Raw genomic sequence first — 23,525 nt, 5'->3', positions numbered from 1 at the left:
TAATATATAAACATAACATATTTTTCTGAAATATATACATGCATGTGTGTGTATTTATATATACATAATAAATATACACAGCACACATAACACATATTCACTATTAAATACAACTTTTCCCTCAATAAACGTATTAATAGTTAGTAAGGTAGTTGTTAAAGGAGCACGCCTTCCGGTGTAATAATCAAGGAACTTTGCTGCCGTATCATGGGTGCCTGAAAATAGTCCCCCAGCTAGGTAATAGGAAAAATATTGAAACTCTTTGGTCATTTTTGAGCAAGATGCTAACGGTTTAATCAGATTCAATGATCTATGCTAAGCTGCAGCTAAAAGTGCTACCGCCAGACCCGGAGATCGGCTGAATGGATTCGAAAACGGTAAAACTCAACTGTTTAACTCTAGGAGAGTTGGAAAATGAGCCTATTTTCAAAAATAGTGGCATGTTCCTTTAAGTTTAAGTATGGGGTAAGATTAAGGGATCTAAAATATGGTCATGTGGTTTATAAATACAAAAAAACAGCCAATATGCTAGTAATATGCATGCTAATCAGCAACTAGTTAATAGCGAGAATAGGTCTTTAAAATAAAGTGTTACCATAATTATTTACTTTTTATAATCTTACACAGAAACTGTTACATATACTTAAAATAACAAAATAAATAAATGAAAGTGACGTGACATGTGGCCAAGTATGGTCAAGTCAAGTCAAGTCAAGTTTATTTGTACTGCAGCGCCCGGGGAGCAGTTGGGGGTTCGGTGCCTTGCTCAAGGGCACCTCAGTCGTGGTATTGAAGGTGGGAGAGAGCGCTGTACATTCACTCCCCTCACCGACAATCCCTGCCGTTACGAGACTCGAACCCGCAGCCTTTGGGTTACGAGTCCGACTCTCTAAACATTAGGCCACGACTTCTCCCAGTATAATATATAATATATCATATATATATATATATACCCCCAGTATAATAATTTATTTATAAATAATAAATATAGATTTTATTATTTATTATAAATAAATAAACAAACTGCTTGACAGCCCAAACAGCTCCTTTAGGTCTACTAACGCTAGGAAAGATTGATTTGTTATGAGGAAAATGTTAAAGAAATCCAAAAAATAAGGAAGAAACATTTGTCCTACATCCAACATGCCACCTTACGTTGTTTGTTTCAACAGTACGCACGCCTTGTAAGCAGCAAAGACTCCCTGAGCGACCAGAGGCCCATGGGGTCTATAGAGAAAGAGGGTGAAAGAGATGGAGAAAGACGGAGAGACGAGGAAAGAGTTTCCTCTCCTCTAAGGTGAGCTTCCCCTACCCACAGCTTAACCAATCAGACTCAACAGCAGGAGCCCAGTGATTGACAGGGCAATTACCGCTAGCAGCCTCTCTGGTGGATCCGGAGACATCTCCAAATACAATTTCACTATTTTGTTACATCAGACGTTCACAGGAAGGATTTAGTACAAAAGCAAAATTGCCAGGCGGACTCATGGCGGAGCAGTCCTGCTGGTGGAAAACTTCCATACGGTGTGTGTGTGTGTGTGTGTGTGTGTGTGTGCGTGCGCGCGCATGTTTTCATCCCACACTTTTTTTCATAAAAACATACCCTTGGCCAAGGTTATTTCCCACTAACCCCTCTGCTATTTTTGAAAGTATTTTTCTCAATAATAGTTTTTCTCTTTGAGGAGTGATAGAAGAGGTATTTTCTGCTGGTAAGAGAAGAGAGACACCATTAGAAGTATCTCTTTAAATACATAAACATAAGGACAGCGGTGAGCTACTTATTATGGTAATAAGAATGGCTTTTTACAGTGATACATTAAGACAAGGTGAAAGCTAGGCTTTTTACACTGTACACTAGAGGAGAGTGGGGTAAACTGTGCCTTTTTTTTGTGAAGTTGTCCTCCAGGCAAGGAGAAATGAGCTAGAATGAATAAACCTAATTTTATTTTAGAATGCATTAGAAGATCTTTAGAAGAATGCCCATATTCAAATAAAAATGTAAGCAGAAATATATATATATATATATATATATATATATATGTGTGTGTGTGTGTGTGTGTTTTTTGTTGTGCAATTTTTTGTTCATATATATATATATTTTTTGTGTAAACCATTATATACTACCTTTCAATGCAAATTAATACTTTTATTCAGCAAGGATTCATTTAACTGGTCAAGTGACAGTAAAGACAAAATTTTAGATGTCCAATTTCAAAGATTTCCATTTCAAATAAATGCTGTTCTTTTGAACTTTCTATAATAATCAAAAAAATCCTGAAAAATGTACCATGATTTTCACAAAAACATTAAGCAGCACGACACTGATAATAAAAAGAGATGTTTCTTAAACACCAAATCAGTATATTAGAATGATTTATGAAGGATCATGTGACACTAGAGACTAAAGAGCATGGCTGCTGAAAATTTAGTTTTGCCACTACAGGAATGAATTACATTTTAAAATGTATTAAAATAGAAAAAGTTATAAGCTTATAAATGTATTGTGCCAAGCAAGTTTTTATCATAAACAAAAAGTTTATCATTTTTCTCATGTGCATCTCTCAGTCACATGTAGCTGTACATGATGGGCGCTTTCTAAATATAAAGTCATGTGACGTACATTAAACACAGTTTGCTAGAGTAAGGCAGTGACACATCTTACCCCGCTCCTCCCTATCATTTTGCCTTGCAGTTCTCCTGCAGGCGTTTGAATCCACATTAATTCACAAGTGACAGCTCTGTAGCTTTGTGCCAGGAGATGAAAAGCTCTGTTGCAATCACAGCTGCAATCCTTCACTGTTCTTTGAAACGACATCCAGCACAGGACTGATCACTGCAAAAGTTTCTTGTTTTTCGGTATGGATGGCACCCGCTCTTCTCTGCCTCCACTGCATGCTGGGAGTTCCCAGAAGCATCTGCTGAGAGTGCCACAGAGCTCTCCATATTCACAGAACCCAGAACGCCAGAAGCTCAGTGACACTCCACTCGCTGCGCTTGCCGTTTATGCCGGCAGAAAGAAGCTGCTTGCTAATTCTCCGCTCTATCAGGCTAACAAATAAGCCCACACGGTGGGGGGTGGGAAAGGGAGGGGGGCACCGGCTCCCCTTTTCGGTGTTGAGAAGGTTGTCACCTTGGAGTGTGAATGAAGGGGGGGAAAAGCTTTCCATAAAAAGAGATGAGAAAATAAGAGAGAGTGAAGATACACAGAGGCACTTCAGCAGAGACGACACAACCTGCATATTATTCGGAGCTAAACTCACTTTAGTGTAAAGTGAGTGCTAAACTCAAATCATTCTATAATAACTGAGAAGGCATTCACAATTGCAAAGAATATATGTGGCACAGAAGAAAATGTATATCATAAGAATACACAACTACTTTTGAATGGCTGTCAACAGAAAGATGCTGATATAGTGTAGTATAGTATATGTGACCGTGCTAAGCCACCCATTGAGCTAAATTTATGCGATGTTAGGGCTTTAAAACGTCTTTCACACCACTGAGCAGTTCTAAAATGAATTCAGATGTTAAGAACAACAGGTTAACTGCATTTAAGACCAACAAAAAGATGTAGGGCTGTTGACACTTCTACACTGATTTTTCCCCCAATTTCTGTTTACTTGCAAGCAAAACTACTTGATTTGTATCTTTGCTGATTTAATTTGTTATTTTGCTTGTAATTTGTTTCTTTGTCAATATTTGTTTTATTACAGATGGTTTACTTGAATAATTATTTGACTTAACTTATTTAATTAGTACTTAATCAGTACTTGATAAATAATTCAAAAAGCCACTGTTATGTTGTTTGCTATATAATATTGAACTTTAAAAAAAATATTCTTGCATCAAAATTGCTATTGAGAAAACTGTCTGGTAAAATTCTCTGAAAATGTTCTATCAACCACTGAAATTATGGGATTGAGACAATCCTAATAGGGTTATATAAACATCAGTATCTGCTCTATAGTTTCCCTTTACTAACAAAACTCCCTTAAGAAGAAATCCATTGGTCTGGCTGACAGTCTTCTTTTAAAAGAAACAAGCAGCAGAATCACTTGAGAGAGAGAGAGAGAGAGAGAGAGAGAGAGAGAGAGCTGAGAGAACCAATGATGCAGAAGAAAAAGAGGTACAGTCTATCCTACAATAAGCACCCAGAATCTCAATATGGCCATAGAATGGATCTAATGTGTCAGGAGGATCAGCAGTCAAAGGTCTCTCTCACTCTCTCTCTGGCTGAATACTAAACAGCTCTCAGTCCTGTGAAGTGCTCACAACCACTTCATCCTCCCACTTAAATGCAATAAGCCCAATGCATCAGTCCTCCTCATCGGTGCCAGCCTGCTAAAACACGGCCACATGGGCCACAGCGCAAGAGAGTGATACCTATAACTAGTCCAAAACACCCATTAGGCTAACAACAGTCTCAGCCACGTACCCAGACCGCTCACGGACTGTCTGATGCTTACTGCACACAAATATGGCAAGCTCTATTCTGATTGGTTGGCCATGAGTCAGGATACACAGATTTATCTAAAGAAACAAAGCTGTGTTTAAAAGTTTGCTGGATTTGCCAAAATTTGGGTTCACGGAACAGAATCTTTGAAATATGTTTAAGAGATTTGTTTGCGCTATAGATCTGCATTCTCGCAGAATTCCCATGAGACCAGATTAAATTTGTTGCGACGTGGGACGAAATTTCTGAGTTGTAGGTGGATGCAGGCGATTCTGCTAAGAGTGTGCAATCAAGAAACAGAACAAACTGAGACAGACTAAATCCAGAAGAACTGTGGCAACATCTCCAAGATGCTTCAAGAGATACCTGCAAAGCTACCTGATAAACTATGCGCAAGTGCACCTAGGGCAAAAGCTGCTTTAAACGCGAAGGATGGTCACACCAAATGTTGATTTAAATGAGGTAATATAAGTTAATTGATAAAGAAAATCTATTTATGACATGATTTTTGACAGCATCCTCATTTTACAGCATTTTTACATAAGTGCCTAAAACTTTTAACAGTACTGTAGCTTTGCGGGTAGGTTTCTTGAAGCATCTTGGAGACGTTGCCAATTTCTACAACTTTGGAAGACCTGGAAAATTGATTATGATACTTCAATTTTACTATGAGTGTGGGAATTATTGGAAAAACAGTATTTGAACGGAGTAGTACGAAATAAAAAAACAATGGTTGCTTACTGATTGCTACAGTGTGGCCCTGAATATGCCAGATTAAATGTCTAGCTACACAAGACTAGGCTACTTCATATTAATGAGACTCATGATCTTCACGCAGCTGCAGCAGACATGAGGTTAAGATGAAGAACAAAGACGGGACTGTCTGAAATGATTGCGTGCCATCTTGTGTGGTGTAGCTCCAGTGCTGTCAGATCTTCTGCTGTAAGATGTTGCTTGTCAGCTGTTGTAACCTGCTTCTGGAACTTCCCTCATCCCGATAATTACTGCACCTGTTGCTGGACTGTAGGCACATAAACACGCATATATCCAGAAACAAACATGCATGCATCCAAGTTCCAATCTGATGCCTGTCTGTCTATCACGGAGGCCAAGAACAGGTGAGCCCCAGGCGGCGCACGCGCACACACACACACACACACACGCACACACACACAGGGCTCCAGCATCAGCCAGCCTTGAGGAAGAACGGTCTCTGCAGATAGAGATAAAGGTTTCAACTTTCAGGTTAAAAGTGACTTCTTCTGCAGATAAAAGCAGCAAAGGCAATCTGTTCTCTTCTTTTTTTCTTAAACTGTCTCTCTCTCCTTTCCTCACTCTCTCTCTCTCCCACGCTCAATCTTTTTTCTTGACTTTATCCAATGCTGCATACAGGGCTGGATCAGACAGTTAAAGCTGCTCTTTGCTTTATTTCATATCTACTTGTCAAAGAGAGATTAGCAGTTTTTGAGCAGTTCCACTTTGCTGTCATGATGGAAAATGAGCGAAAAGGAGAATGTGAAAGAGAAATTCATGGGCAACAACAATACAAACCAAATGCTCAAGAGAAATGAAAGATGGCTGCTTGGGGATTTTAAAGCTCAAAACATTGAGATGACACTATTTGTCTGCAAATTTCAAATGTCTTCTGAAATTGCTCCTCAGCAACTATGAATCACAGAAGAATACTCACATATTTGGTTGAAACCATATATTTGGGTGGGACATATTGAAAGGGATCAACCCCTTTGCTTTTTTAAATGGCCTACAGTCTTTAGTTTAAGCTTCTACTACACTTTTATGGAACAAAAGCTAAAAGGTATCTTTGTACCTTATTTACCCCTAAATAGTACATATTAGTACATTAAAGGTACATATTAATACTTTAAAAGTACATATTAGTACCTAAAGTGTACATATTAGAACCCTTTGAAAGGGTACTGCCATCAGTTTTTTTTCTTTCTGGAAGTGAATATATGAAAGCACTGAAGAAACTAAAGAATAAACTTTAGTTACGTTGCAAGCAATTTATGGCTGAGAAAGTAAATAAAGTATGAGCGTTAGACACAACACACTAAAAAACTTTAGGACTGAAACAATAAAATGTGTTACTTGCTGTTGCTAGTCAGAAACTAGCATAAAACTTCATTTACAACAGAGTGCTACATGATCACATAAACCTTCCCCTTTACTTCGGTTTCACACACAATCTATTAAATACCACATATAGCCACTCTGCACATATAGCCATTATCACATGTGTGATTGTGTGTGTCCTGAGAAAGGAGCATGTGTGTGTAAGGCCTCCCTTTGTGTCACAGCATGTTGTTTTCACACCTCTATAATTGGATGCGAAACGGAGAGGATCGTCTTGCGTTTGTGTGAGAATTACGTGGTCTTTCCTCGTCTTATTGAAGTCCTAATGCCCGAGTCTGCACCGCAGCGGCGGCGACCAGTGTGCGGTATGATCAGCTCACCCTGATCCCGCCATCTGATGGCTATCACTGTGGCATTTGTACACAGAGGTTCTCCGTCTCTTTCGCCTGGGTATTCAGAGTCTCTAAATGCTACAGGCTTATTTTCACACCGCATGCCGCAGCCTGACACAAACGGCGGTCCTTTGAGCTCCAGATTGGTATAAAAAAAAAAAAATGATTCAGACAATGACTTTGATGCCGGTGGAAATAAATGTCGTCTAATGTCAATCTGCCTCCTCCCTGCTATGAAAATGTTAGAAAGTTAGCAAAAATTGCTCCATTTCCAGTTAGCAAAAAAGTTCATTTTTTGATAATGGAAGGCTGAGTTTGTGTTACTGTTAAAGAACTGTCACAAAGAGTACAAATAAGATGATGGTTGGAGCTGTGACACAGAGGGTATATTGAGAGGTTTTGTGCTTGTGGCATCCTGGGTTCGAGTTCAGCCCGGGATATGTGCCAGTCTTGTTCATTTTTCAATGCAATATCTGAAAAAAAAGTTTCTTTTAAGTCGTAATTGATCTGCAACTTATGGCTGCAAAATTATAATATTACATTGCAAAATAATAAATGAATTATTATTTACTTAATCAAATAAATGATTGAGACTACGAAAACCAGACAAATTGCTATTTTTAAAAATGATTTTCATCGTATAACCAACCTTTCATCTGACCCAGTCTTAAAATATAAAAATCTACCATAAAAATATAATTTTGTTGCATGTTCAAAAGTATGACAATCTAAAAAAAAAGTGAAAATTAAGGTAATTATAATTTGTGGGCAAACTATTTTTATTCATATTTTTATTTTTATTATTATTCTTTATGCTTATTTTTATTATGTTATTTATGTAATTTGCCTAAGCCTATTTTTTTTTTTTTCAAATATAGATAGAGAGAGAGAGAGAGATTGAGAGAGATAGATAGATAGATAGATAGATAGATAGATAGATAGATAGATAGATAGATACATGTGAAAACTCTACATGTGTAAAGTCACAGTCCTCCATCGAAACAGCAAGTCTAACACACATATTATTATTAATTATTATTTTATCATAATTGTGCAGACGTAGCCCTATTAATTTCTAAAAAATGGTTTGCAATAAGAGTTAGCTACAGCACGCCACAAACTCGTAAATAACCCCGGCACACTCCTGAGGGAAATGTTATACACGGGCACGTAGGAGACGTCAACTTGACTGTGAAATGTTTTGCAGTCCATTGTTTTCCGGCAGCATCTCCATCTAATTGTCTTGTCCCATTAGGCCGTGACCAGGGCTTGGCAGAGGAAGACAGGCTCCCTTGGCAGATGCCTGCCATTTGTCTGAATGCCCTTGATCGACTTGTGACAGATGTCAAGGCTTCCGTTGAGTGGGTACTCTCCGTCACATGACCTCTGTTCGGCGCGTCAGGATAACGTGGCGTAGTGGCTCTCTCGCACGCACCCGTATGGATGCACGCACACTTCGGCATCCATCAGTTCCCTGCTATTACCTCTGACAGGCCTCACCTGTCCAGACTGCATGGCCCATGCAAATTCAACCTGGCAGATGAGTGTTTGAATGGTAATGCACCACTCTGATTGATACTGATAGGAGGCGTGGATGTGTGTGTGTATCAGTGCGTGTGCGGGTACGTGGAATTTGCCAAACTTAACTTTTCCAAAAGTTGCCGGGAAGTGCTCAAGGTACACTGGCACACAAGTCATTCGCACACTACAGGACTGAAACTTGTTGCTGGAACAAGTCTGTGAAAATAGCCCCAGGGCGTAGCCAACTATTAAAGCTCTTATAGCTCTTTTCCCCACTGTGTGAGAATCTGTGCAAAACCGATCACAAAACAAATCCTCCATGTTGTTGGCTGACATGATGTCCAGAATCTGAAAGTCTGCTTAAAGTCTGTAAAATATCAAAAAATAAATAAATAAACCGCAATAACCATGTATGTATATAGTTACAATTTGTACAGTATATAAGATATTTTTGTAAATGCACTACCGGTGTGATTTTTTCTATTTATTTTTTTTTAATAAAACTTTTATTCCACAAAGATGCATTAAATTGATCAAAAGAGACAGTAAATGCATTTATAGTGATACAAAAGATTTCTATTTTAAATAAATGCTGTTCTTATGAACTTTCTATTCATCAAAGAATCCTGAAAAAAATGTATCACAGTTTCCACAAAAATATTAAGCAGTTTTCAACACCGATAATAAAAATAAATGTTTCTATAGCACCAAATCAGCATAAAACAATAATTTCTGAAAGATCACGTAACACTGAAGACTGGAGTAATGGCTGCTGAAAATTCAGCTTTGTCATCACAGAAATAAATTACATTAAAATATATAAAAACAATATTAATGTTTTTACTGTGTTATTCATCAGACTTGGTATGAATAAGTGACTTTCAAAAAAAGAAAATGTTTTCACTAATTAATATATATAAAAAAGATCATTGCCCCAACTTTTATTCTTTTTTATGAATTTTAAACTAATTCAGTATAAACATTTATATTAATCATTCATTAAAACATTACATTAATAAATAACAATTTAGAAGCAAATTTGCGTGAAAACTAATTGCAGGATCATAAATAATCAAGGATTAGAATGATCTTGTAACTGACACAACTAGACTGTAATTAGACAAGTACACAACAAGACACTAAATAAGAAACTGTCTGTACTTGTAGTGTGAGTTTGGCTTAAGTATAGACAAAGATATCAAATAAGCCGTGAAGATACGTGAAGAATAGCAGAACCCACATGGAGCAGGAAGGATTTGATCTTATCTTCACATTGATGTAATGCATGTAGCCATTTAACAGACATCCAAAAATACACACAGCTAGGGGACTGTATTTGTCTTTCACGCATCTCCTCCTCCACGAAGGCAGATGTGTTTCTAATAAAACCATTCCTACCGCTGACAGAGCACAAAGAGTCGAGCTGATTAAAAGACACATAAATGTTATATTACATGTTATATTAGACAGCAACTTGTCTTTTGAAAATCATATTTCCTATGTTACAAAAACAGCATTCTTCCATCTTAGAAACATTGCCAAGTTACGGAACATGCTACCTGTTTCTGATGCAGAAAAGCTAGTTCATGCATTCATGACCTCTAGACTGAACTATTGTAATGCACTGCTAGGTGGTTGTCCTGCATCTTCAATAAACAAGCTACAGGTGGTCCAAAATGCAGCGGCTAGAGTCCTTACCAGGTCAAGAAAATATGATCATATTACCCCAATTTTACAGTCTCTGCACTGGCTACCTATTAAGTTCCATATCAGTTACAAAATATTACTACTTACTTTTAAGGCCCTAAATAGTCTAGCTCCTGCGTACCTAACTAGTCTTCTATCACGCTACAATCCATCACGCTCCCTAAGGTCGCAAAAGTCTGGACTCTTGGTAGTACCTTGGATAGCAAAGTCCATTAAAGGAGGTAGAGCTTTTTCACGTTTGGCTCCCAAACTCTGGAATAGCCTTCCTGATAACGTTCGGGGTTCAGACACACTCTCTCTGTTTAAATCTAGATTAAAGACACATCTCTTTAGCCAAGCATTTACACAATGTATCTCATAACTTTGTACTTTAGTTACATCTGATCAAATGCACATTTTCATTCTTTTGCTTGGGTTGAACACATCATTTTTTGCTTAGTTGGAACAGCAGCTATGCTACTTTTTCTCTATTACCTTCTCTGTTTCTGCCACGGGATTGGCCTCGTGAAAAGCGCTATACAAATAAACTTGAATTGAATTGAATGGAATTGAATAAAGCCATGTTTAGGGAAAATGGCGCCAGTGTGACGTGCCGTAAACAGTCACGTATAAGGAGTTTGTCCAGCCCGAAGCTCACTTCCTTCTCTGGCATTTCTCATAATTCCTCTATCAACAGCCCTGTCACTGTCCCTTTTTTCTACCCAGACGGCATCACCATGGAGACAAAAAAACATCCCCGGCAACACAACCTCTCATCTGGAACATCAAACACACCATTGTCAACTTGGAGAAGGAAGAGAAAGTGAGAAAGCGTCGAATGCTTCCTTTAAGGAACACCGGCAGTGTGAAAACCCGAAGAGGTGGTAACGAAAAATCCTGTTGTTTGCAGCAGAGAGATAAGACAGACAGATATGATGACAGTGTACACAGTCAAGTCTTATTGGCCATGTCTGCAGGGCTTGTGTGGAACCCATACTCGGGCCTGTGTTACACAAATGGGAAGAGGCACAAGCTACACATAGAAGATAAGTTGTGGATTTGTTATTTGGAATTAAAGCGTGGAAAGCGCAGTGGCGAACAGCGTGTAGGTGGAGATGTGATATTTGCAGAGGGTATGAATACCATTTAGGCCGGCTAGTCGACTTCACCACAGGGGACATCCCATCTCTGTACAGGCTCTTGGTCTTGCTGAAGTTCACAATGTTGAAAATCACCCTCTGAAACAACAAAAAACAGACATTTGTAGTCAGATGGAACCAAGGTTATTTTATTATATATGAAAACGAACACTAGCAGTGAAGAAAACAACAACAACAACAAAAAGAGTTTGCGAAAAAAATGAAAAAAAAAAAAATATATATATATATATATATATATATAGTGCCCTCCATAAGTATTGGAACAGTAAAGACAAAATTGCTCTGCTTGCTGTGGAGTAAAGACATTTTCAAATATGATTAAAAGATGAATATGAGACAAAACTACAGAATGTCACATTTTATTATTAGCTGTTTCAACACATACATGTTTTACCAAATAAAAAGGACAGCACTTTTAGAGTTCATCCCACTATCTGATGTGAGCAAAAGTATTGGGACAGTTGAACTTAAGGCAGATGTAAAAGATTAAAAGCTATTATTTTGTTGCAGATCTCTTGAGTGCAATCACAGCAGCGAGTCTGTGACCCATAGACATCACCAGACTCTTGGTCTTATCCTTTGAAATGCTTTTCCCAGCCTTTAATGCAGCCAACTGTTGCTTGTTTTGGGGAGTTTCTGCCTTTAGTCTCCTCTTCAGCTGGTGAAATTCATGTTCAATCAGATTTAAATCTGGAGATTGACTTGGGCAATCTAAGACTTTCCTTTTATTTGCCCTGATAAACTCCTTGACTGAAGTGGCAGGTGTTTTGGGTCATTGTCCTGATGCAATATGAAGCACTTTCTGATGAGTCTGGTGGCATTTTCTTGAAGATTGGTAGCCAAGATGTTTCTGTACACTCCTGCAGTCATTCTGCTACTGTTCTCATAAATTAAGTCATCATTAAAATTGAGAGGGTCTGTTCCAGAAACAGTCATGCATGCCCATGCCATGACATCACCTCCACCATGCTTTACAGATGAGGCTGTATGCTTAGGATCATTTGCAGTTGCCTTTTTCTCCACACTTTTGCTTTCCCATCACTTAGATAAAGGTTAATCTTTGTCTCATCTGTCCATAAAACTCTGTTCCAAATCTCTACTGGCTCACATTTGTGCTTTTTTGCAAACTTGCTGATCAGAGGTTTGCATCTTGCTGTGTAGCCTCTGTACTTCTGTGTGAAAGTCTCCTGCGGACAGTAGATTTTCAGAGCATCACCCCAGCTTTCTGGAGGTTTTACAGAAACGTATCTTAGAGTTCATTTTCACTGCTTTTATGATTTGACTGTCATCAACTGCTGTTGGTTTTCTCAGCCGATCAGGTCGTTGTTGTTTGCTGATGTCGCCAATGGTTTCCAAACTCATGATCTCTCCATGCCCTTTGTTTTTGCTATAGCTCTAATTGACTTCCTCTTTTCTTTTAGCATCCAAATTGCTTGCTTTTCTCTCAAAGTCAGCTCCCTCATCTTCATCCTGGTTTGTGTGTGTTGTCATCAAATGCAAGACTCAGAATGCAGAAGCAATGGATATAACTGATACGACACATTCCCTGTTTTTAATAACTTAATTAATGCAACAGGACACAGCTGATCACTCAGAAAGACCTGTGAGGCAACTGTCCCAATACTTATGCTCACATCAGACAGGGGGATGAAACTCTAAAAGTGCTGACCTTCTTAGTTGGTAAAACACGTATGTGTTGAATCATCCAATAATAAAATGTGACAATTTGTAGTTTTGTCTCATATTCATCTTTTAAACATATTTACAGATTTCTTGACTCCACAGCAAACAGAGCAATTTTGTCTACTGTTCCAATACTTATGGAGGGCTTTTGTTTAAATAAATAAATGGAACCAAGGTCATTTTATTGTATGAAAATGAGCACTAGCAGCAAAGAAAAAAAAAACATCATAAAAATGTGAATTTGCAAACAACTGTAAAAAAATTTGTATATACATTCATTAAAAAACAGACATAAAATAAATGTTTAAATAAATTAATTAACAGACAGACAGACAGACAGACGGATGAAACTCTAAAAGTGCTGACCTTCTTAGTTGGTAAAACACGTATGTGTTGAATCATCCAATAATAAAATGTGACAATTTGTAGTTTTGTCTCATATTCATCTTTTAAACATATTTACAGATTTCTTGACTCCACAGCAAACAGAGCAATTTTGTCTACTGTTCCAATACTTATGGAGGGCTTTTGTTTAAATAAATAAATGGAACCAAGGTCATTTTATTGTATGAAAATGAGCACTAGCAGCAAAGAAAAAAAAAACATCATAAAAATGTGAATTTGCAAACAACTGTAAAAAAATTTGTATATACATTTATTAAAAAACAGACATAAAATAAATGTTTAAATAAATTAATTAACAGACAGACAGACAGACAGACAGACAGACAGATAGATAGATAGATAGATAGATAGATAGATTTCATTGAGTTGACAATGAAAATGATCCAAAGATCCAAAACAAAACTTATTATTTACATTCTATTAATTAACAGACAGACAGACAGACAGACAGATAGATAGATAGATAGATAGATAGATAGATAGATAGATTTCATTGAGTTGACAATGAAAATGATCCAAAACAAAACTCTTTAATATATTATTTACATTCTATGCCATGAATTTCTCATTCTTTCCCCCCCCAAATCTGTCTTGTTGTCTGCTTAAGGGATCTGATCCCGCCCATTCTGCTGAATCATGAATGCCCCAGAGATGCCAAAACGATGGTAGTTACAATTTAGTATTAAACGCAGCAGCAGCAGTCAGCTCAGTCAGTATAGCTCATTAAATTGTCTGCAAACACTAAAGTACACTGGGTTATGAATTCGATGAATAAAACTTCAAACTTCAACTTGATGGTACTGAGTATAATGCAGTTTCTGATCATTTGTTGTGTGTCAGGCAGATGGAACAATTTGTAGTGCTATGTAATCAATACCATACAGAATATACAAACAAAACAAAAACTTTAAAACTAACAGCTCTACTTTCAGCAAAGATCTGAAATTCTCAATCGGGCTGCTCTTCACAGAACCTCACAGTAAGTTTCAAAATTAGCAGCGCAAATAGGAAGTGCTGTACGAGACACCAAACGTGTTAAAAGAATCTTGCAGGATCTCGCTGACTACGTAATGTGAAGATTGTGTGAACTTACAACACAAGCAAGACAATGGAGACAAACCTGTAGAGAGATGTGAGAGTTTCTCTTCATTTCCTCAACATGTAACTGAAGAAATAACAAAACACTGTCTGCTGGATTTGCAAAAGAAACACAACACTGCAGGAAGTGAAGGTCAGGTTATGTTGAGGTGAAAAGACATATCTCATATCGCACTGTATCGGGACCTTGAGAAAACCTTGGCTATTTTCCAATTTGTATATAATCCATACTGTATATTGATATAGAGGCAAGCATGTCCCAAAGCATAGAGTGTTAAAAAATGAGGGTTCCAAAGGTGAATAGATAACATTATCAGTGGGTATTTGGGCTAATATTACCCTTAGCCCCTTGCACCATGAAAGGAAGAGTTTATGACAATTTGCTTCAACTTCTTTAGGTCATAGACAATGGTAAGGAATGGGAGACCAAAGCTACAAAAGCAGATTTTAAATGAATGAACCTACAAATTAAGTAATAATATTTATTTTAGATATAATGGCACCATGCAAGTATAACCAGTACACAACAAAGGCATAATGTAATGCGGCAAAGGTTTTTTTTTTTTAGAATGAATTGAGTGATTTCATGTTATTTTCACTTATTGATAAAAATAAGTAAAAATAATCTGGAAAAAAAAAACAATTATTATTCATGTGACACTGAAGACTGGAGTAATGGCTTATATATATATATATATAAATTGAGTGATTATTTTCACTTTCTGATAAAGATTTTGAGAAAAAAAAAGGAAGAGCAAAAATGCACATTCTAATGCAACCACTGAGTATGATAGGACATGTAGTTGTGAACTAAATTAAAGCATAGAAATTAAAGAATAGAATAGAAATTAAAGCATAATTATGACCAATAGCCCAACTCAAAACAGTCCCAAGTTTCCCCACTGGTAGTAGTTTTTATAGACATTATACATACTTTTACTATGTAGTAGAAGCATACGAATTAGGATGCAGCCTGGTTCAAGCCTCATTACCAACAGCCAGCGTTTCTGCATTGTTACATCCCTCCTCTCACCCACCTGTCATGAGTCTAGACCTGGGGTCGCTGCAGCATGACTGGGGCAATTTGAGGGCAGGTGGATTTGTCTTAAAACCCATTTTCTAATATCATGAGAGAATGAAGTTTATGAAATATGAAGTGTATAAATAGTACAGACAATGTTAATAATGATATGTCCAAACTGTAAATGACTCCTTGTGATAAACCATATCAAATTCCCAATTAAGCCCAGGTGTAGAAGTCAACAGCGTGCAAACGAAATCCAATTACAACCATTCTCTCCTTTTTTCAGTACCTGCTTCAACCCCCCCCATCCATCCATCCCGCTGTTCCCCTCCCATCAGCGGCTGCAGTCACAGAAGATGGGGGATTGTGGTCGGCCTGAATCAGCCAGGGCTAAAATGACATTTAACTGATGTTCAGACGCGAGGTAGCTGCTGGAACGGGTAGATAAGACCATTGCTGCTGGCATTTCAATTACACTTTTACTGCCCTACACATCTGTTGCCAGCCTACTTTCAGTCTTTTTTTTCCCACAGGCAAATACATCCTCATTCCACTACTTTTACATCACACCACTCTTTTTTTTTTCTTTTTTCCACCACAAAATTTAGATTGTCTGCATTGGCAGGTGGTTTCTGGGTCTAGACTGGAATGTATTGCTGCGTTTGAGGGTGGGACACAGTGGGGTCAGTTCTCTCTCCAGCCCAGTGGTTCTCAACTGGTGGGTCATGACCCAAAAATGGGTCACAGGTCTGTTCTGGGTCACATGACAGCAGGAAAAAACAATGCTAAATGCAGCCAACAAAATAAAGGTTTAAAGGGGAGTAAAAAACAAGAGAGAAAGGATTGGGGATATGTTGCAAGCCAGATTCAAACACTTTATCTTTCAACTTTTTATCTCACTTTTTCACTTCACTCACACCATTTTTGAGGGTGTTTTTCCATGAGGCTCATGCAAAGAGGGCAGTCAGTTGTCAGCTGTCCAGCAGAACAAAGCTGTATGCCTCTGTGAAGTTTAAAGGTGACTCCTTTAGCTGACGTTGTCAGAATTGTTCTGTATCTTTCATATCTCTTCGCCACTTATATTCATAGTACTACGAGAAGCTTCTCTCTCTGTCATTATTTGCTACAGCGTCTTCATCACAGTCAACAGGGGAGTTACTCAGAAGAAGGGAGGGCTGTGGGTTAAATTGGACGCACATTTCATCTCAAGCTCATTAAGAGCTTTATGTACGAAAGAAAGAGAGAAAATGCACACATACATACTGTAAGTCACTGGTGGGCTCCCTTGCGCTAGTTAAGCCAATGTATCTACACTGAGGAGTAATTTGGAAATGGTTCCCAACAGCACAGCTCAGTGCAGAGCTGGTCATGGAGGAACTGTGAGAACAGTAAATTTAATTACTGATAGAGAGACAGGAACACATTACCATCCAGCCTGCCTGAGATGTCATTTCCATCAGGCATGTCAAGTTCTTTCAGTGCTCTTTACACTGACACATATTCACACTCACATGGTGTCTCGTGTCGTGGAGCCTGACTTTTGACTTAAAGTATGGTCCACTTTGAAGCTTATTCTAGCAGTTTCTCCCAAGAAGGCTGGAAGAAACCGTCTGATCAACATGTAAATGTAGTTTACTATGAACAAAAATACGTTATTTAAAAAACTACAACCAAGCTTCGTAACAGGCAATATTTTTATTATATATTGTCACATTTTTATTACAAATATATATTTGTGACATATATACATTAGTACCGGCATTATATATACATATGCTAATACTCTTTTTTTTTTTACATGATAAAACATTTACATATATACTACCACTCAAAGTTTAGGGTCATTAAGATTTTTAGGGTCATTAGGATTTTTTGTTTTTTTGGAAAGAAATTAATACTTTTATTTAGCAAGAATGAATTAAACTGATTTAAAGTGACAGTAAAGACATTTATAATAATACAAAAAAATTATATTCCAAATAAATGTTGTTTTGAACTCCCTATTTATCTAAGTTTCCACAAAAACATTAAGCAGCATAACTTTTTTAACATTGGTAATTCAAAAAAAATTATTATAATAATTAAGCACCAAATCGGCATATTAGAATGATTTCTGAAGGATCATGTGACACTGAAGACTAGAGTAATGGCTGCTGAAAATTTAACTTTGCCATTACAGGAATACATTACATTTTAAAATATATTCAAATAGAAAACACTTATTTTAAATTGAAATTTAAATACACTAAATAAACGTAGCAAACATATCTATAATTTGCATGCAAAAAAAAGATGTAGAGGAAGAAAGAAAAGTTAAACATTCTATACATCCTTGCAGACTCTACAATTAATAATTAAAATAATACTGCGCTTTTGTGGCACCATAGTACAATAGCAACCATATCATTCATGTTAACAGCTGCTGTTGTTATATAGTTAGTGGCTGCATAGCTGTAGTAAAGATCTCATTAAAACCTGATTCTGGGATTAAAGAAGAATCCTCTTATTTACATGAGTCACACACACACCTGCTCCAAAGGCGAAGTTCTCCTACATCTCAACAACAAGCTGCTCTGAGCTGCACAGGTGAACTAATGATTTACATTCTGTTAAGAGACAGAGAATAAGAAACCAGCAGAAAAGTGAACGAGAAAAAGACAACAAGTAATGACCTACCCAGTGCTCCTGAACAGAAATAGCTGGATGTCAAACAGTGTTTGGGGGCAAACGGTGTCTTTTGATACTGATCGATCTGCAGAGTCCTGCTCTGGGGAAAACACCGCTGAAATATTTAAGAGACTTGTCTAAATGGAGGGAGACATAAATAATGTACTTTGTCCTCTGTAAGTCATGTTCTTACTAAGAAAGTTCAATGGAGATATATTAGCTTAATGACACTGAATAATGCAGAATGCAGTGGGGCATATAAAAGTACATACTGTATAGTGACAGGGGTTAAATACAGAGTAGACTGAGCCATATACAAAACTAACTGTAAATGACATCACATTTCAACTGTCTCTTCATTAAAATATAATAAAAGTTAAAATATAAGTACACTGGGAATTCAGTTGAAGATTAAAATGTATTTTTACTCAACAAAATTGAAACAGAAAATGGAAATTTTGCTTTGATTTGTACTGTATGTAACCAGTATGATCAACATGCTATGTATGTCAGATTAAATTAATAATTCTAGTTATTTTAAATAAAAAATAAGTGTCCAGCATTATTTTACAGAGTCTATAATAATTCACACAAAAAAGGTATTTCATTCTAAATGGTCCCAAAAACCTCCTTCCTTAAATAAAATGTCTACAATTTTTTTAAGCCCATTTTTTCAGGTACACCAACTGAATCTGAGATCTAAGTCAAGAATTTCAGGTTATGTTAAGAAGAAGCAGAATAAGAAAAAACAGAAGAGGCAGCAGCAGCAGCAGAAGAAGAAGAAGAAGAATAAAGCTGTTTTGCCTTTAATTCTACACTGTAAAAAATGATAATTCGATATTGTAAATAAAACAAAACATACTGAAGTATGTTTTACAAGAAAATACTATTTCAGTCTTTCTACTACAAAATTCAAATTCAATGTGTTACTTGTTTTTTTTCTGAAATCTACTAGCCATTTCTGAGTGAAAATTGTTTAAAATTAAATCTTATAACATATTTTCCAATGCATTTTTGAAAAGTCTCAGATTTAGTACAAACACATTTTTGAGAAAGAAATTTCACATACTGACTAACTGCGAGCGTGTCGAGCTGCATTTTAATGTCAGCTTTTAATTTCCTTCTTAAAAAGGGATGTATTCAATAACTGTGATATCAGATAACAGAAAACTCCGGCAGGCATTTCTGAAGCAGCAGGCATGTAGACCTTTTGTTTGGTTCAGGCATTCAGAGCCTTTTGTACAGGATTATTTAATTCCACTGGAAAACCAGGAAGTGGGTGCTTTTGCTGTATTCAGTGAAAATGCAATCACAATCTACCGCTCCATTGTGTGGCAGCAACACGTGATTCTAACATGTTTAATTAGGTCTCTCCATCGCCTTTGACTGACGGTCCAGCAAAACACAGACGACACAATGCAAAAGGTCACAGTCACTCACACAATGGTGCTCAGAGAGCTTTAAAAGCATTCCATTAACCTACTGATGGCTCCGTGCGCAGCTATGAGGGAAAGACCTTTGTATACGTGTTTGTAATACTTAACCCTATGCCGGTAGCTTATATGTGCAAGTCACGCTATTGTGCATGCAATAAATCAATGTTCTTGTGTGTCTACGTCAACTTACATTACCCATAATTAACAAAAATGAAGTCAAAACTTATTGTAATGCATGGATCGGTCAAACTAAATGGACTTTTACATCCTTTCTTCTTTTATTGCATTAGTTCATTTTGATGTCTCGTGGTTCATGATCTCACCCTCCATTCTGACATGACTTAAAGGGATAGTTTACCAAAAATCACAATTCTACCATCATTTACTCACCCTTAGATCATTTTCAAACCTGTATTGATGATGTTTCATCTTTAGAACACCATATTAAAAGTCAAGTCACCTTTATTTCTATAGAGCTTCATACAATTCAGATTGTTTCAAAGCAGCTTCATAGTACTAAACAGGAACATCAAATCAATTATGCAAACTTCTTCAAATATGAGACAAATTCCAATTCTGCAGCAAAGCTGCTCTACAAAGCCAATAGTGTCATTAATTAGCTAAAGTCAGTTCAGTTCAATAAATGTGTAAAAATGCAAACTTATGAAATTCTGCTATAAGCAGCTCTACAGACAATAGTGTTGTTATTCAGCTCGAATCAGTTCAATACTGATACAGTTCCGTTCAAACACAGTGTTGATTTTGCTAAATTAATTAATAATGAAACAAATTCGATTCTCTGAAGTGTCATCATCCAGTTTAATTCAGTTTTGTTCTCATCCGATGGTGTCAGTGCAGTCAAACTGATTATATTACCGAATATTAAGTGTCTTTTACACCCTCATGAAAGCAGATGGGGATCAGGGCCTGTCAAGATCAAAAAATAGGACAAAACACCATAAAAGTTTCACAGAAGTACTTGTGCAATATAAATCAAGTGTTCTGAAGTCATTCAACACCTTTGCTTAAGGAATAGACTGAAAGTTAAGAAAATCACACTTGACATCCGTGGTCACCATTCACTTTAAATGAATAGAAAAAAGCTTGGAAATTTAGTTTGAAACGGCAGCTGCCATGAACAAATAAAGTCAACAGAGGTGAATAAATAACAGAATTTTCATTTTGCGTGAACTGTTCCTTTAAGGGACGTTTGTCTCAAGATTATGTCCCTACTGTACATATTACAGATGCCAGGCCACTCGGCTCCGCTTCCAAGCACAAAACTGAACTGTAATGCCACAATCTCTCACTCAGGATCAGACAAATACATAAACAAAATGGAACAGTGTTGCCATCCTCCTCTATAAAAAGACACTCTGTTGCTCTCTCTCCCGTTCGCTCGGGGTCTTCCGTCAAGTAAGTGGCGACAGAGAGGTGGAATTGTCAAAAGTGATGGATGACTATCAACCTTCTGCTCTCCCCCTCTTCAGTCCTGGGAGATTTACAGAGCTGCTGACTACCAGCCATGAAATCCAATCTCTTTCTCCATTTCTATCCTTCCCTATATCTTGCCAGCACTCTCTCCGTGTCTTCCTTTTCCCTTCTATCTATCCATCTAACTGTATTATCTTAAGCCATTTCTTTCACCTCTGACAGATTTGGAGAACGCCGTCTATCTATGCAACCAATCAGCTTGCGTCGTTGCTGGGTAGTACAGCGGAATACAGGTGACACGTCTGTCTCAGACGAGGACGTAAATTGCCGCGGTCTATGACAACCGTTCCGCCTCCCATCCTCTCCTCCCAACAGGATAAGTAACGGAATGCACGCACGTCTAAATGTCGCAATTATAACATCACAAAGGGTGGCACCGTAGGCTAATTGTGCTCTCAAAATAGTAATGGCTTTATTATCACAACTATTTTGGTGAGTGTAATGATCGTTAGGAGGCATTATGTTAATGCAATTAAGCGCTAGCATTATTGTTCCAGACCTCTCTAATTGGGGGGATCTCAGAGGGCACCCTGTTTAAATATACTCAATGATACATTTACACGGCCCTAAGGTGAAAAGGCAAGGAGAATGAAGAGTTTAAAGATTAATATGCTTACAATAAAAACAAACAATAAAAAATAAACAATACAAACACTGGCACAACCAAACTCCTGTTTCCTCTTGCAGCAAGGTCGGTCACACATTACTGGCTCTAACAGCACACTAAACAAGATTATATTATTTTTATACCACATTTTGAACATTTTCAAAAAGAATATATTATAAAATAAAACTAATTTGTTAATTAAAGCAGCAAGCAGCTTTGAAAGGGCCCTCGCACCCGGGCTCACCACCACCCGGTGGCTTTAGGAAAACAGTGAATGGTGGGCAATATGCATTTAAAGTGGTAAATATAGAAGGAATATGTCAAAGTCATTTGAAGTCATGTGCCAAACTTCCTGCTACCAGGTGGTGGCGCTATGACTATAACTGGATATTGGCATGTAGATGTCTTCAGGCCAGCACGTTTATCAAACATGTGAAGTTTGGTGCAGATTGGACATTGCATGTTTAAGTTTAAGTTAGTGTAAAACAAGCAATTTCCTGTTGCCAGCAGGTGGCGCTATGATAATAACTGAATATTGGCCTTTAGATGTGTTCAGGCCAGGATTCTTATCGAACATGTGGAGTTTGAGGCAGATCGGACATTGTATGGCTGAGCTACAACACCTTCTATTCCCATGGCGAAACACCCAAATTTGTCAGGCCGCCATGGACACGGCCTTCAATGAAAACTCAAGATCTTCGCAATTTAACATTGCAAAGGCCTTTAGAGTAGACTGACCAAATATAATGTTGATGTCATTAAATCTCTAGGAGGAGTTCGTTACAGCGTAAAACATGTCACTTCCTGTTGCCAGCAGGTGGCGCTATGGCTATATCTGAATATGGTCATGGGAATGTGTTCAGGACAGGACTCTTATCAAACATGTGAATTTTGAGGAAGATCGGACATCGTATGCCTGAATTATAACAACTTCCTTTTTGATGGCGAAACATTGAAGTTTGTCAGGCCGCCACGGACACACCCTTCAACAAAAACTCAAGATCTTCGCAATTTACCGTCACAAAGGGCTTTAGATTACACTGACCAAATTTGGTGTTGATCTATGTAAATCTCTAGAAGCAGTTCGTTTAAATACGCCTGAAAATGGTAAAAACGGCACAAAACTTGCAGAGAAATTTCAAAATAACAGACTTCCTGTTGGGTTTCAGACTTCGTACCGGGGGGGACTTTTTTGTAGGTATTGGTGTGTTACACGTGTCTACCAAATTTCGTACATTTATTTGAAACATTGCTTGAGGGGCGCTTCGTTGAAATTTTATAGGTGGCGCTATCGTGCCATTTTGCCACACCCACTTCTGACACCCATATCAGATGTAAATTTTCACCACTTTTGGCATGTGTGCAAAGTTCCATGAGTTTTCGAGAATGCTTAGACCCTCAAAAATGCGATTCATTTTGGAGAAGAAAAAAAAGAAGAATCTGAGCAATTCCAATAGGGTTCTCGCACCACTGGTGCTTGGGCCCTAATTAGTGTCATATAAACATCAAGACAAATAAATAAGCCAGACTTTCAGTAAGATAGTCAGTTAGACTGAGTCAAGTTACTGATTCTTTTTGAATGATTCATTAAAACAATCAAGCCATGAGATTAATTTTTTCATGAATCAGATTCTATTCTTGGGGTCAGTAATGAATTTATATATATAATATTATATGAAGAGTTTATTTGCAAAAACCTCTTTGTCAAAAAAAGCCGGTTTTGTCCACTTTCAAGGCATCGCGAGTTCACGTTTTACTGCAAAAGCCAACAAGCGCCCTTGTTGTTTTTGAACAGAAGCCGATAA

General features: G+C 37.4%; 1 protein-coding gene across 1 annotated transcript in view; it reads right to left on the bottom strand.

The window, feature by feature from the left end:
• The window catches only part of LOC107707579 (cytosolic carboxypeptidase 6), a 347,536-nt gene that overhangs the window by 206,357 nt on the left and 117,654 nt on the right, over positions 1–23,525 (bottom strand). The window contains exon 4 of the mRNA XM_016511653.1: positions 11,290–11,384. Within this exon, the coding sequence (XP_016367139.1) occupies positions 11,290–11,384 (95 nt within the window). The remainder of the gene's footprint in view (positions 1–11,289; positions 11,385–23,525) is intronic.

Source organism: Sinocyclocheilus rhinocerous, unplaced genomic scaffold, assembly GCF_001515625.1.
Source record: "Sinocyclocheilus rhinocerous isolate Xijiao unplaced genomic scaffold, SAMN03320098_v1.1 scaffold1166, whole genome shotgun sequence".
Classification (NCBI taxonomy): Eukaryota; Metazoa; Chordata; class Actinopteri; order Cypriniformes; family Cyprinidae; genus Sinocyclocheilus; species Sinocyclocheilus rhinocerous.
Note: the sequence above shows the minus strand (reverse complement) of the source record. Positions and strands in the feature narration are given on the sequence as shown.